Source organism: Coffea arabica, chromosome 11c (assembly GCF_036785885.1).
Source record: "Coffea arabica cultivar ET-39 chromosome 11c, Coffea Arabica ET-39 HiFi, whole genome shotgun sequence".
Classification (NCBI taxonomy): Eukaryota; Viridiplantae; Streptophyta; class Magnoliopsida; order Gentianales; family Rubiaceae; genus Coffea; species Coffea arabica.
The window spans coordinates 2,076,631-2,090,197 of NC_092330.1; the positions used below are offsets into that span (position 1 = coordinate 2,076,631).

Here is a 13,567-nt window from a genome sequence, read left to right on the forward strand (position 1 = left end):
CAGACTATCTCTTTATTTTGACCAAAATCTTTTGAAATAGAAAGGAGATTGTTGTAAATAAAAAGGATATTTCAAAAGATCTTGTCCCACATCAGAAAACTAAAATGACTTCTCATCGTTTATAATGTGTAGTCTGTTATTGGGTTTATTTTAAGTTGGTAACTAGTGTGGGTTCGCGCGCATTAGAGGGAAGTTGAATTGGACCGTTTCAATACAAATTGACGGATTTTCCCTCCCCCCCGCGCGTGGATTAAATGCGGTCCAAGTGAGTTTTACTGATTTTACAAATCAAAATTTGACTCTTCACTAAGAAGATAAAATTTTTTATCGTAACCGAAGGTCTGGTACATTATGTAACGTTCCCCTTTAACATTATTTATTTTATCAGTTACGAAAGACTGGTACATTTTGTAACGTTCCCTTTTAATATTACCATCTATTAACATAAATTAACCATTGCTTTCAGTTACACGTTTTATGTTATTAGATACATATTGTTTTCCACTCTTACGTTCAGTTACACATAAAATTAGCCACGTTTTTTACGTTACAAGATATTATTTTTCACCAACGTACACTTTCTGTTGCCTATAAATAGCAGCTATACTTCCACTTTGCAGACCACCAACAGCTGACGGTAGATATCTTCCTGACAGCTTTCTTCCTCTCCTCTGCTTCTATTCTTCTCCTTCTTTACCTCTCCGTTGGATTTAGTTGATACTTGCTAAAGTTCTGATCCTTCTTGTTATAAACAAGAAGAAGGCTTGTTTATTTCTGGAGTAACATTTCAACTTCATGAAATAGTTTATTAGGACAATGTTTTTAAACACGATTCAAGCTACATTTTGTTAGTTTTAGTTAACGTTGCTTTTTGGTTATTTCTGACTACAGAATAAATACCAATGACACAACTTTAGATGCAATTCATAAGAATATTCAGTAGTACAAGGACATCAAATATTAGAAACAAACATTAGAATGAAATCAACAACTATATATATTTCAATGTCACAAAATAACCATAAAAAATAGAAACGGGACTCCAATGAAATCCATACCTATATATTTCAATGTCACAAATAATCACAAAAAAAAAAAAAGCAATGGAACCTAAAATGAAAAGAAAAGGTGCTGGCACCTTGCCTAATCAAAAATAAGAATACAACCCATTTTAACACTCGATATTAAAAGCATTTAGTATGCATATATAGTTGACAAGCATAATTAAAAGAAACAATCAAATTTGGGGTTACGAATACTCGTGGTTGTTTTCGTTGGACGCCTTCTTCTACCGGAAATTCCTTGAGCTTGGACAATGATACAAAGACAATAGAGAATAGGGATGGAATATTGGAAAAATTTTATGAAATTCTATTGAAATCTAGATGGGGAAGAAGTTTGGAATGGAGATGGGGAAGAACCAAAAAAGCTTTCTCTCTCTTCGTCCTTTGTGACTTTGTCTCTGTTTGTTTCATTCATTTGTTCCTGAAACCTTTTTTGTTGTAACTTTTGTTTTTGAGACAAAAATTATTGCAAAATTATAATTAAATGATCTAATTCTTTGATAAGTTACAAACCTACTTCAAAGTTTCCATTTAATTTTAAAATTTAGCTCGACATTTACAAAATTCTAAAAAATCGGTAGGATCGCAGTGGGATCGTACGTATACGATCCTATGATTCCACAAACGATTCTAATGATCCTATACATATTAATGCAATTTTCGATTCTATACTTGATCCAAATCGATTTTGCTGATCCTGATCGTAGGACCGTGATTTTGACAACCATGATTATCAGTATTTGTTACCACTGAAATAATGCGACGAAGTATATGATCAGCAACATCTGCTTGATATTCTTGACTCAAAATCTTTGAAAAGAAGCTAATCACAGCAAATTGAATTTGGTCAACCTCATTCACCCAAAAGTTATCCTCATTTTTTATATGATAAATAACCATTCTAAGCTTCTTAGTCTTAACAACAGCATGGAAAACAAGAGAGCTATGCATAACACTCCTTGCAAACAAGAGAGCTCAAATTAATTTGCCATCGTAGGATCATCTTCTAGAGCTATTTTCTATCTGCGGACCTGCTCCTCAGCCACCTCCATAGCATGAAAAATATTGTCAAAAGATTCCTTACTCTATCGTTGCAAAGCTTTCTTAACCCGTTGCAACTTCGACAACAATATCCTAATAGGGCGTCCCTCTACTGGCAGGGACCAGGCCTGCTGTACAAGCCCCAAAAGTTCGTATAAGAACACCAAAAATTTAGAAACTTAAAACTCCTGGGACTACCATCAATAGAAGGCTTCAAAACCATTAAAAGAGGAGAATGATCGGGAGAAAATCTATTAAGATGCACCACAGAATTTGAACAATTAAAATCCATCCATTTCTGGTTTACTAACAACCGATCCAATCTCTTTCAAACCCTTACTCTACCAAATTGGTTGTTACACCAAGTGAATTTGGACCCAGTAAAGCCAACATCTTTATGCTGAAGAAAATTAATAAAATTAAGAAAATTGAACGTCTCCACTGCTTTAAATGGTCGACCGCCCTTTTTCTCCTCCGAAGAAACTATCACTTTGAAATCCCCACAAAACATCATAGGTAAGGAATTATCTAGATTACCAATATCTCGCCATAAGTGTACACGATCATCTTGATCACAAGCAGCATGAACAAAAACAAAGATGAAGGAGCTAGCAATTGAGGAATAGAAACCCAAACAGCCAAAAACTGATCAAATTGCATCTCTACTTAAACATGGACATCAAATCAAAGAAAACCCAGATTCTACCTTCAGCATTAGCTAATGCATAGTGAAAATTAAGACGAATTCAATATTCTTTCAAATTTAAAACATCAATCTTTGGTTCACAAAGAGCCAGGCAAGAAAATGTGAAGTGTTAAGTACCTAGGAATTTTCCTCTAAAAATGTCGATTCTCGCATCAAAAGATACTTTTACAACCTGAATAAGTATTTGATATGTACATGAATAAATCCCTCTTTTAAATTGAAAAAGAAAAACAAAAAAAGATGATCATGGGATTAGTAAACTAGTTATTAACTATATCATACACTTGTTTGTAAAGTTAGGTTGAGATAAAAATTTGAATTGAGCTAGTTCAAATTATGGTATAATTATCTCTCTTTTATTTAATATTATGAGTATTTGAGGTTAAATGAATAAATGTGTAATGGTTATTTACGCAATTTTAAAGAATTGCATTTCAAGTTGCACATATGCTTTATTTCAAAATTTTGGATCATTATTGGTTTGTATTTCTTATTGCTTAAGGACAACCAATGATTCAAATATGGGAGAATTCAATAAATGTGAATTTTGTATGTTTGAAGTGTTTTATTACTTAGTTTTTGGTGTGTTTGAGTTATTTTAATAGCTAAATATCTAGTTTTCTGGTGAATTTTATATTTTGTGGATTATGTGTAAAAAATTGCATTTCTATGGATTAAAATAATTTAAACTTCATTTTGTTGTAGGGTTTAATGACTCAATCATCAAATAAAATGAGTTGAAAAGATATTTGGATTATTCTTGATAATTTGAAGTGATTTAGAATGAACATGAAGTGTAAAATGTTCAAAGTGTGAAATGCATTCAAGTTCAATAGAAGAAAAATTTGACAACTCTAATACCTGCTAGTATTTTAACTATAACTCCGAGTTACAAGATTGAATATAGATGGCACTTTAACTATTTTGAATATAAAACATAGATCTACATTTCATATGAAGATAGAGAGATCCAGTTTATACGTTTTTATGTTCAAAAAGCTAAAATACAGTCATGAATTTCTGCTGTGGTAGACTGAGAAAGGATTTGATCAGTTGAGGGTGTTTTTGTCATATCTCAGCCTTCAAAGCTCAAAATGAGATGGTTTTCAAACATTGAAAAACTAACTCAATTATGGAGAACTTTTGTGTTTTGTGAAAAAGTTAGTTTAGCTTTCATCATTAAGAAATTTGCAGGTCAAGTTGATGCAAAAAAAGAGCAATTTTTAGAAATTGTCAAAATGCATCAAACCGGCAAGAGAGCAGTTATGGGGGACATGCGACCTATCCCGCATAACTACTCCATGTAACCTCATGTTAGCTGTGCAACTTGCGCAATCTCAGTTTTTCTAGAGCTATTGCAGCTCATTTCCAACAAAGAATTTTGGCTGCAGCTGTAAAGAAGAACATGGGTACTTGTAAAAGCATATTTTGAAAATCTCAAAAAGTTTTCCACATCAAGTTTAACAACTCATTTTAAAATTGAATTCATCTATAAATAGGGGGTTTGAAGACACATTTTCATAATTTTGAAAGGCTAGAAACTTCCACAAAAATATAACTTTCACTAATTATCCTTAGTTTATTAGCTTAGTGTAGGTTAGTATAGTTTTATCCATCTTGTATTGTAAGTCTGTAACTAAACAAAAATGAAGCTGAGGATGAAAATGAAGAGATTAGAACTCAAGTGACGTGCCTATCACTATATTTCTTGTATTGATTCTTATGTTTAGTGAATATACATGTATGGTTCATGTTTATGTTTCATTTATATCTTACTAGTATTTGATATCTAGGGATGTGGATGAACTTGCTATGATTATTGTGTGATCTTCTTATGGTTATTTGACTTATTGCAAGTTATTTAATACTTTTGCTATTTCAATCATGATTAACTGATCACCAATTATATTTCAATCATGATAACTGATCGCTAAATATGCTTATCTAAAAGTATTGTTTCATTAATGAAAGTTGCGATTTAATACTAGTTTATGGAAGTGTTGAATTTAGGAAATATTCTCACGAAAGTAGGCAAAGACCTTTGTGGTTTTAACCATGTAATTTCATAGATTTTAATGAATCTATATCTTGTTTGTTCATTACAAAACGTAGGTAAGGGATAGTTATAAATGTGATTGGTACATTAGCGAAAATGGGTATCATGTACATTAGAAAATTAGTTATGATTTAGCCAAGATAATAAGCTCAATTAACCAGTAATTTTCATTTGCAAGAGTAGTTAGAAATTTTATGACCCTAGGAATCACTTTCTTGTCATTTTTATTACTTTTGTTGCATGATAATAGTTTAGATTTATTTGTTTTATTTGTGATCGTCTAAATAATAAAGGAGTTCGATTCACACTAGTAATTGATAATTTTCTTTTTAGGATCGACACCTAATATCCCATATGTTCGATAAACAATCTTTACAACGAGTTATTTAGGTTTTTAAAATTTGAAATGAAGTAGAAACCTCGCAATCTCCATCGAAGGCCTACTTGTGAAAAATTTTCCAACTACCTCTGACAAATTTTCCAACAAGAGCATATTCCAAAGACACAAATAAGGTTGATAAATCCGCTTTGGGAGAACAAGACAGCCAGCTCCTCCCATGAGTGGAAGTAACCGCCTGAATATGCAAATTAGTATTGAAGAATTCGAGAAGAAAAGCTTAGAACAGGATTTTTGGCAAAAAAGTAGGAGAAGAGGAAGAAGAGGAATGCCCCGCAGCCAACGACTGGAAGGCAGCCGATGAAGCCATGAAGCAGTTCTAAGAAAATCTAATTGCAAGAGAGAAGAGAAAAGGAGATCTAATTTATAACTTTTCAACCCTTGCTTATTCAAGCTTTTGTTTAGCATAAAAATTAAAAAAACAGGTGTTAGTAATTTTCTTCATAGGCCACCTAAAATGCATCAAGTTGACGTTGGTAAATGATCTTCATTTACACCTTCTAAGTTACAAACTTGACGATCAATTCAAAGCGTCAAAATTTAGGGTTCTCAATTACAATATCTTAATGATTAATTAATGAGAGCTCTACAATCTCTTTAGAGTACAGTACCAATGAGATTAAATTCACGGTTGAATATAGGATAAGAGTTATCAACTTTTAGATTTTTTTAAGATTTTAAATCACGAAAATAATGTGACAATATATAAGTAGATTGGAATCATGGATATCGTATCCAAAAGAAACTGTAGCATTTTCCTTAATTATAATGATTATACAACATCTTTAGTACTTGGCATGTCCATTCTAATAAGCCAGTTTGATTGCAAACCATAACACCCATTTCCTCTCCTCCATTTCTTCCCCATTCCCATTTCCCGTCCACTGTCTTAACTCCCACTCCAGAAAGAATGTACCCGCCTACACAGATTGCAGATGCTGCGAATGGCTTGTCTTCAAGAACTATGTACATCAAGCCAAGAAATGATATCACCAAACACTTTAAGGATCACCTCATCTGGCTCACCTTCAAGAAGGGAATGATAAGCGTCATCATAGAGAATCAGTTTCTTGTCTGCACTGCTTGCCTTCTCATATAATGCCTCGCTAATAGACGGATCTGTTATCGCATCAGCCTTGCCGTGGAGGATCAATAATGGCAGAGAAACCTACAAAAGAGCATTTGTACTGACTCATGAGAATACATCAGTCTTTCAAATGTTATTTCCACAGCATCAAAAAGCATGTTGAAATTTGTAAATAGAAAGCAGTCTCTCCTAGAAAGCAACTCCATATAGTAACATTACAAAACTCCTCACACCTTCCCTCCTTAAAAGAAGAAGAAGAACAATAGCAACAACAAACGAAAAGTGTTTACATACTTTCTCCAGTTTTTGTTCTATTTCCTGGGTAGTCTTCAGTAACTCTAGTGCAGTTCGTAGCCGTGGTTTATGCTTGTAAGCAATCACGTGGTACGCAGTCTGCAAAAAGTGACAAAAAGTCAAAAAAGGATGAACAGGCAAACAATGGGAAAAATCTCGCAGCAACATGTCTGCTCTGTTTACAACACAGAGTGTGCTGTCTTACAATATTAAATAACCCACACTTTCTGCTCAACACTTCATAAAAGGGAGAGAAGGCTAACCAAATTCCTTTTCTTTGCATCTCTGAATGCTAACTCAGCTAAATCCTTTTGTGGAACTAGCTTGCATTTTGGAAGAAGTTTCGCCACTCCAATAAGAACTTGTGTGACAAACGGTGGTGGAACCAGATCATCTGCAATCTGTAGAAAAATATGCAGATCAAGAAATGAGGTATATGAGAAACAAGAAATGAACAATTCAGAAGGTAGTTCAGAGAGGTACTTTGCACATTGGTGCAACAAGAACAGCTCCATTCCATGAATTAGGCTGTTTGAGGTGCACCTTCAGAGCTACAGCTCCTCCCATAGATTGTCCAAACAGGAAGCTTGGCAGACCACAGAAATCCGGATTTTCTGCACCCAAAGTGTAAATTTAATGTCTTCAGACCCCTAGCCCATCTTCCTTTCACTTGCACAAGTACATCCCGTTCTCTCTTTCCAATAAGACTTCTTATTTTTTCGGTGTTTATTTCGGGGGGCTGGGAGGGGGGGGTGTTGGGGATGTGCATTTGATAAACTAACATCAGAGCTATTAGACATAGTCTCTAAGCTAAATGTAGCTGCAAAGATGTCACAAGTAATAAGCCCATGGCTCAGGAATAAAACTGCAAAAGGAACATTTTAATTCATGAAATTTGTTGATATAGAAATGAACAAGTGTCCTCATAATTTCACAAATAAACGCTCCTAATAACCCATAATGAAACAAGCACAAAATGATTAACTACCTGAGAAAAGGGCCTAAACATGTGAAATATAGAGAGAATAACAGATAATATTGCAAGAAAGGGTTGTTGCACTAGTCCTTATATTTCCTAGTCAAGCAAAGCAAGACTTTGCCCTGTTCATTTATTTTGTTCATACTCCTTTTTCAATAATGACAGATACAACCAACTTCATTGAAGGGCTTCAACACATTCACTTCAACATTTGTTGCAAATTAACATTTCCTGTTGATGCTATTACGCCATCATGTACAAGCATTAAGCAGATAGGAGTTCAGAAATGGAAAAAAGTATAATTGTGAAGCAAGTAACAAGTCACAAACTCTGAAGTCAAATTCAAAGACGAAGTGAGACTTATGATGGTAAACACCTTATACTCCTCCCTCCTCCTTCCCTCTTTGTTTTCCTATTCATAACAGGGGAATAGAAAGAGGTTTGGCCCTTAGAAATGTGTGAAGAATCATACTCAGAGCTACAGCAGAGCTCTCATGTACTATCTGTTGTAAAATATATAGTATTTCAAAAATATTCTTTGTCCCACATCGAAAAATGAGAAGTATTATTTTCTCTGTCCCACATTGAGAAGTGAGAAGAGTTGCAGTCTTTTGTCCCACATCGGAAGTGAGAAGGGTTGCACCTCACTCTAAAATCTATAAATAGGATCCATTCCCTCCTCAGAAAATTACCCCAGCAGCTTCAGTTGATATCTTTTGATAGCTGCTCTCTCTCTCTCTCTCTCTCTCTCTTTTATTTTTTGTTAGTTGATATCTTATTGATAATTCTGTTCTCATCTTCTTGTCTTTTATATATATCTGCTAGTTTTAATTTGCTAGTTCTGGTCCTTCTAGTTTGCAACAAGAAGAAAGCTTGTCTTTCTTGTTCACAACAAATAGAAGAAGGCTTGTTTAATCCTAGGGAAACATTTCAATTTCATGAAATAGTTTCTTAGATTGTTGGATTTTAACACCCAATATTAAAGAAAAATAATGGTGACCCAATTGCTCAGTCTAAATATGCTCAGATTATTGGGAGTCTGATGCATCTGATGAATTTCACTAGACTTGATATAGCTTATGCTGTATGTCGACTGAGTAGATATACCCATAATCCCAACCGTGAGCATTGGTTTGCATTAGTCAGACTAATGAAATATTTGAGAGGTACCATAAATTTTGGTATCCTGTATAGTGGATTTCCCACTGTATTAGAGGGTTACAGTGATGCTAATTGGATCTCTGATTCAAATGATACGAAATCCACTAGTGGTTATGTGTTCACCCTTGGTGGTTGTGCAATAGCATGGAAATCTGCTAGACAGACAATCATTGCTAGATCAACAATGGAGTCAGAGTTTGTAGCTCTGGAACTGACAGGGACTGAGGCCGAGTGGTGGAGAAATTTCTTAGCTAATCTTCCTTCAACTAAGGATTTGTTGCCTCCTATGTCCATACACTGTGACTGTCAAGCAGCGATTGCCATAGCTAAAAATAAATCGTATAATTGTAAAAGTCGACACATGAGATTGAGACATGATGTCGTAAAGCAGCTGCTTAGAGATGGAATTATTTCCATTGATTATGTAAAGTCAGAGTTGAATTTGGCCGATCCTCTGACTAAACCCATAGGAAGAAAATTGATTCTTCAAACTACAAAAGAAATGGGACTTCGACCAACAAATTGTCAATAGAGACAGTAACCCAACCTATGTGATTGGTGATCCCATGAAGTAGATTCATATGGGTAATAACAAGTCAATATTGATGGTAAAGCACTTCAATTTAAGTCCCTCCAGAGATAAGTGCTTTGAGTAATTGTGAGGATGAGTTAAAACTCTTAATGAATTCATATTCCATTAGGGAGGTGTAGTTAAAGCAATACACACTTGATGAATTCACCTATATGAGAGTGGAGTGGGGCCGCTCCTATAAGATCCATTGGTCAAATCTTTAGAGCTCTCATGAATAACCAGGCAGACGCACGGCCAAAAAGCGCAAAATCGCGTTAACAGCAAATTATGGGTTATAATGTGATTGATAAAATCTCTATCATCCATCAAGAGTTATTGGTTCATAGAAATTTATATTTCACCAATAATTCTGTAGATCATGTTTTATCAATATATGTTTGGTTCATAGTCCAAAAGACACCAATCTAATTACATTTCAACCAAATCCAGCAGAGTACTTTTAAAATTCTTCCTTTATCCAAAGAATTTTTTTGAAATAGGAGGGAGATTGTTGTAAAATATATAGTATTTCAAAAATATTCTTTGTCCCACATCGAAAAATGAGAAGTATTATTTTCTCTGTCCCACATTGAGAAGTGAGAAGAGTTGCAGTCTTTTGTCCCACATCGGAAGTGAGAAGGGTTGCACCTCACTCTAAAATCTATAAATAGGATCCATTCCCTCCTCAGAAAATTACCCCAGCAGCTTCAGTTGATATCTTTTGATAGCTGCTCTCTCTCTCTCTCTCTCTCTCTCTCTTTTATTTTTTGTTAGTTGATATCTTATTGATAATTCTGTTCTCATCTTCTTGTCTTTTATATATATCTGCTGGTTTTAATTTGCTAGTTCTGGTCCTTCTAGTTTGCAACAAGAAGAAAGCTTGTCTTTCTTGTTCGCAACAAATAGAAGAAGGCTTGTTTAATCCTGGGGAAACATTTCAATTTCATGAAATAGTTTCTTAGGACAGTGCCACGCACGACTCAAGCAGATAGTGTTAACATTGTTGTAGCCATTTATCCAACACTATCAAAATTTTTTTCTTTTTTTTCCACAGTTAGGTGTGCTATTAGTTACAAGCCCTCAAATGTAATTTGATGCACTCCTGCAGAAATCCTTGCAAAAAATGTCATGCAGCTATGCAAGAAATTAGCCAAAATACCTTTAACTTTTGAGTAATGCTCAATCACATCATCAACTAGCCTGTTGAAGCTTCGAATATAGCCATGAAGACCCTCAGAAAGTCCAAATCCAGGATAATCCATAGCAAAAACTGCATAGCCAGAGAAGGCTAACTTTCTAGCAATTCCTGCAAATGACACCACACATCCATTAAACCATGAAGATTCACAAGAGCAAATCTGCAATTTCAAATCATTTGCTTAAGCTACATGCCTTCGAAGAAAAAGGTGCAACTGTCTCCGTAACCATGACAAAAACAAACCACTGCCTTAGGACTGGTCTGCGGCACCCAACTTTTTGAGAAGTATTCCAATCCTCTAGAGTTCACCTGGTATGACTGTATCACAGTATTCAAATGACTATCTTGATGTAAAAACTTTCACAAAGGCTGTGAAACCATACAGACACAAGATGCCACTGGTAAATGACAGTTTTCAAATAAACATGAAGCTTGCAAAAATATGAATGATTTCTAGCATATGCTAGTCAACACAGACTAGACAACTATCACTCCATTGTAGCAGCTATAATGGTATAAACAGAAATTTATGGCACTCTTAAACTAAGTCTATGACTAACTTTTCTTCATCACAATCTTCTCAAAATGGAAATCAGTTTCCTACATCATCTTTTCAAGGACAAGAAGGGAATATGGTAGATGACTGGGATGCGATAGGAAAGCTTCCAGTCATAGGTTCAGAGACCAAGATCAGGAGATATAAGAAGTTGTACCTCCTTCATCTTCAAGCCGTCACTTGGGATCTGTTAAAAGACAAACACAGAGCAGTCAACATCACCAATCAAATCATTAATCCAAGAAAGTGGAAGTCAAACTTCAACACAATATGCTTCCCACAAGGAAACTAGGTTTTCTACTAAACCATATTTCCACCAAAGTCAAAAGCAAAAAGCAACAAAAGATGAAAAAATTTGCAGCTCCAACAGTTAAAACCATATACAGGCACAAATATTAACCAAGGATGGTAGAGGCAAAACCCTTCCAATAACAGAAACGATATGCTACTTTATGAGTGCCAAATGTAATCTTGTAAAAGTGCATCTGCCCTTCTAATTTCTTAACTGCAAGGGGAGTGTACCCGGAGTAGCTTGAACACATATAAGTGCATTATGGGAATTGTGAACACAGTAGCATCTATAGGAGCTCACAAAGTGGCAAGCAAACAAGTGCATAGCTTATATTGGAGAAGGATAATTAATACTGCCATAGAGTCCATATGAAAGCCTAAGCAATTAACTTGGTCCATACTTTAGGTACAGCAGGATTGAAATCATAAAGTTTTATTAATCCGCATGAACTTCCACCCTCATCTTCTCATAAAGAATCGATTGTCTTTCAACAGTTTATTATAGGACATCATTCTCCCATTTTTTTATCTTTCGCAGAGAAAGAGAGAGAGCAATGAGCAATAAGCAATATAGTCCACTGCTCTACTGGACAAGAGAATCCTTATTTCTACCTTCTTTTCACAGAACCGCCAAAGATATGTAGACAAACAGCCAGCAATTCTACGCATTTGCAAAATATTAGTCAATAACCAATAAGCCATGTATATCATCAATAAGCTGCACAATGAATTGTTAGCATTAAAGACATTTACATGTTCCTAAGTTTAAGAGCCCATATGAATTCTTCAGAACAACCAGTCAGTCCTATTTGGTTTCAAAAAAGTCAATCACAGCCAACAAAAGAAAAGCAAATGCAATAGAAATCAAATTCTATCAAACCGCCATAGAACGGATAAACAAACAAAAAAGAAAAAGTCTAATCATTCTTCACAAAGGCGTAAGCTTTATCAAATTACCAATCCCTTGAGCACCTGTTGCAATTTGCAATAATTACCTTGAACAAAATGTGATCAATTGAGAGTTGAATATCCTTAAAGGCCTCACGAGCACGCCTTCGGGCCCCAACCTTTCTCATATTTGCATCCACAATCTTCTGCAACTCTTTACTTACCCCTGGGAACTTCTCATGCCTCACCATTGCAGCTCTTTTCTCACCCCTCAATGAAGAAGCTTTAACCTTTACCTCTGAACCGTACAATTTCAGATCTTATTCAGAACCCAGAGAGTTTATCAGCTTCTAGACCATAAATGCACTCTTTTTTTTTCTTCCTCTTTTTCTAAGAACCCAGACAACAAAATCACCAAAAAAGAGAAAAAGAAAGGAGGATAAGAAGGGGAAAAGTCAGTGAAACAAAAATAAAATTGACAAAAAAAAACAGCTGATGACTTCTGGGAAGCTGTCGAAATGGGAATCTGCGTTGGTCAAGAATCTGTCTTTGTCGCAAGGAAGTAGTAGTGCTAATAATAAATCTACTTTACTATTTAATAATCTAAGTAGTATTTAATAATCCAGTGTTATAGAAAGAAGGGACTTACATTGAAGGAGACGCGAGTCTAACGAAACATAAAAGGCTGAGTGCTGAGGCCGCTGGCAGTTCTGGCTTTGTGACGTGATATATGTCAGATAAAGTGTTCAACAGTAACTTATTGAGGAGCACTTTCCTAAAAAAATTTTTAATAAAATTATTTATTAATTATTTAAATATTTTTAAATATATTATTTTGAGATATAATTTAATAAGCATTTATTATATTGAATAATATTAATTTTAAAATTTTTTAAAGTATTTATCTCTTTATTTAATTCATAATATAGGATAAAATAATTAAATTTGATATTTTATTTTTTAAATTACAAAAATTAATTTAAAAGCATCAAATTTGAACTTTTGCTGAAAGTACTTTTGAGAGCAAAACTTCTACTCCTAATTTATGGGATAATGTTCACCAAATACTTTAAAAATACTTTTAACATCAAAAAGTACTTTTTCACTAAAAGTATTGCAACCCCAAACAGGGCAAAAAAGATAATTAAAAATATAAAAAAATAAATTAAAAAATATATTTTACGATGCAAATGAAATATTATTTGAAAATAGACATTCTAATTTGACATCTCTCACTTAAATTCTCTCATCCCGTGACACATAATCTATCTCCCCCAA

The 13,567-nt window shown here is 34.4% G+C and overlaps 1 protein-coding gene across 1 annotated transcript; it reads right to left on the minus strand.

The window, feature by feature from the left end:
• Positions 1 to 5,993: 5,993 nt before the first annotated feature.
• LOC113716373 (caffeoylshikimate esterase) lies at positions 5,994 to 12,856 on the minus strand. The gene is made up of 8 exons (XM_027240674.2): positions 12,397 to 12,856; positions 11,268 to 11,297; positions 10,749 to 10,872; positions 10,516 to 10,662; positions 7,129 to 7,259; positions 6,909 to 7,046; positions 6,646 to 6,744; positions 5,994 to 6,432 (listed from the first exon to the last, which is right to left on the minus strand). The coding sequence occupies exons 1-8, from the start codon at positions 12,538 to 12,540 to the stop codon at positions 6,220 to 6,222; spliced, it is 1,026 nt and encodes a 341-aa protein (XP_027096475.1). The 5' UTR covers positions 12,541 to 12,856; the 3' UTR covers positions 5,994 to 6,219.
• Between the last annotated feature and the right edge of the window lie 711 nt (positions 12,857 to 13,567).

Coding starts and splice junctions, on each gene's coding strand:
- LOC113716373 (XM_027240674.2), bottom strand. CDS start 12,540: ATGGTGAGGCATGAGAAGTTCCCAGGGGTAAGTAAAGAGTTGCAGAAG. Junction 10,663..10,748: donor TTGCACCTTTTTCTTCGAAG/GCATGTAGCTTA, acceptor TGTCATTTGCAG/GAATTGCTAGAAAGTTAGCC. Junction 7,047..7,128: donor TTGTTGCACCAATGTGCAAA/GTACCTCTCTGA, acceptor ATTTTTCTACAG/ATTGCAGATGATCTGGTTCC.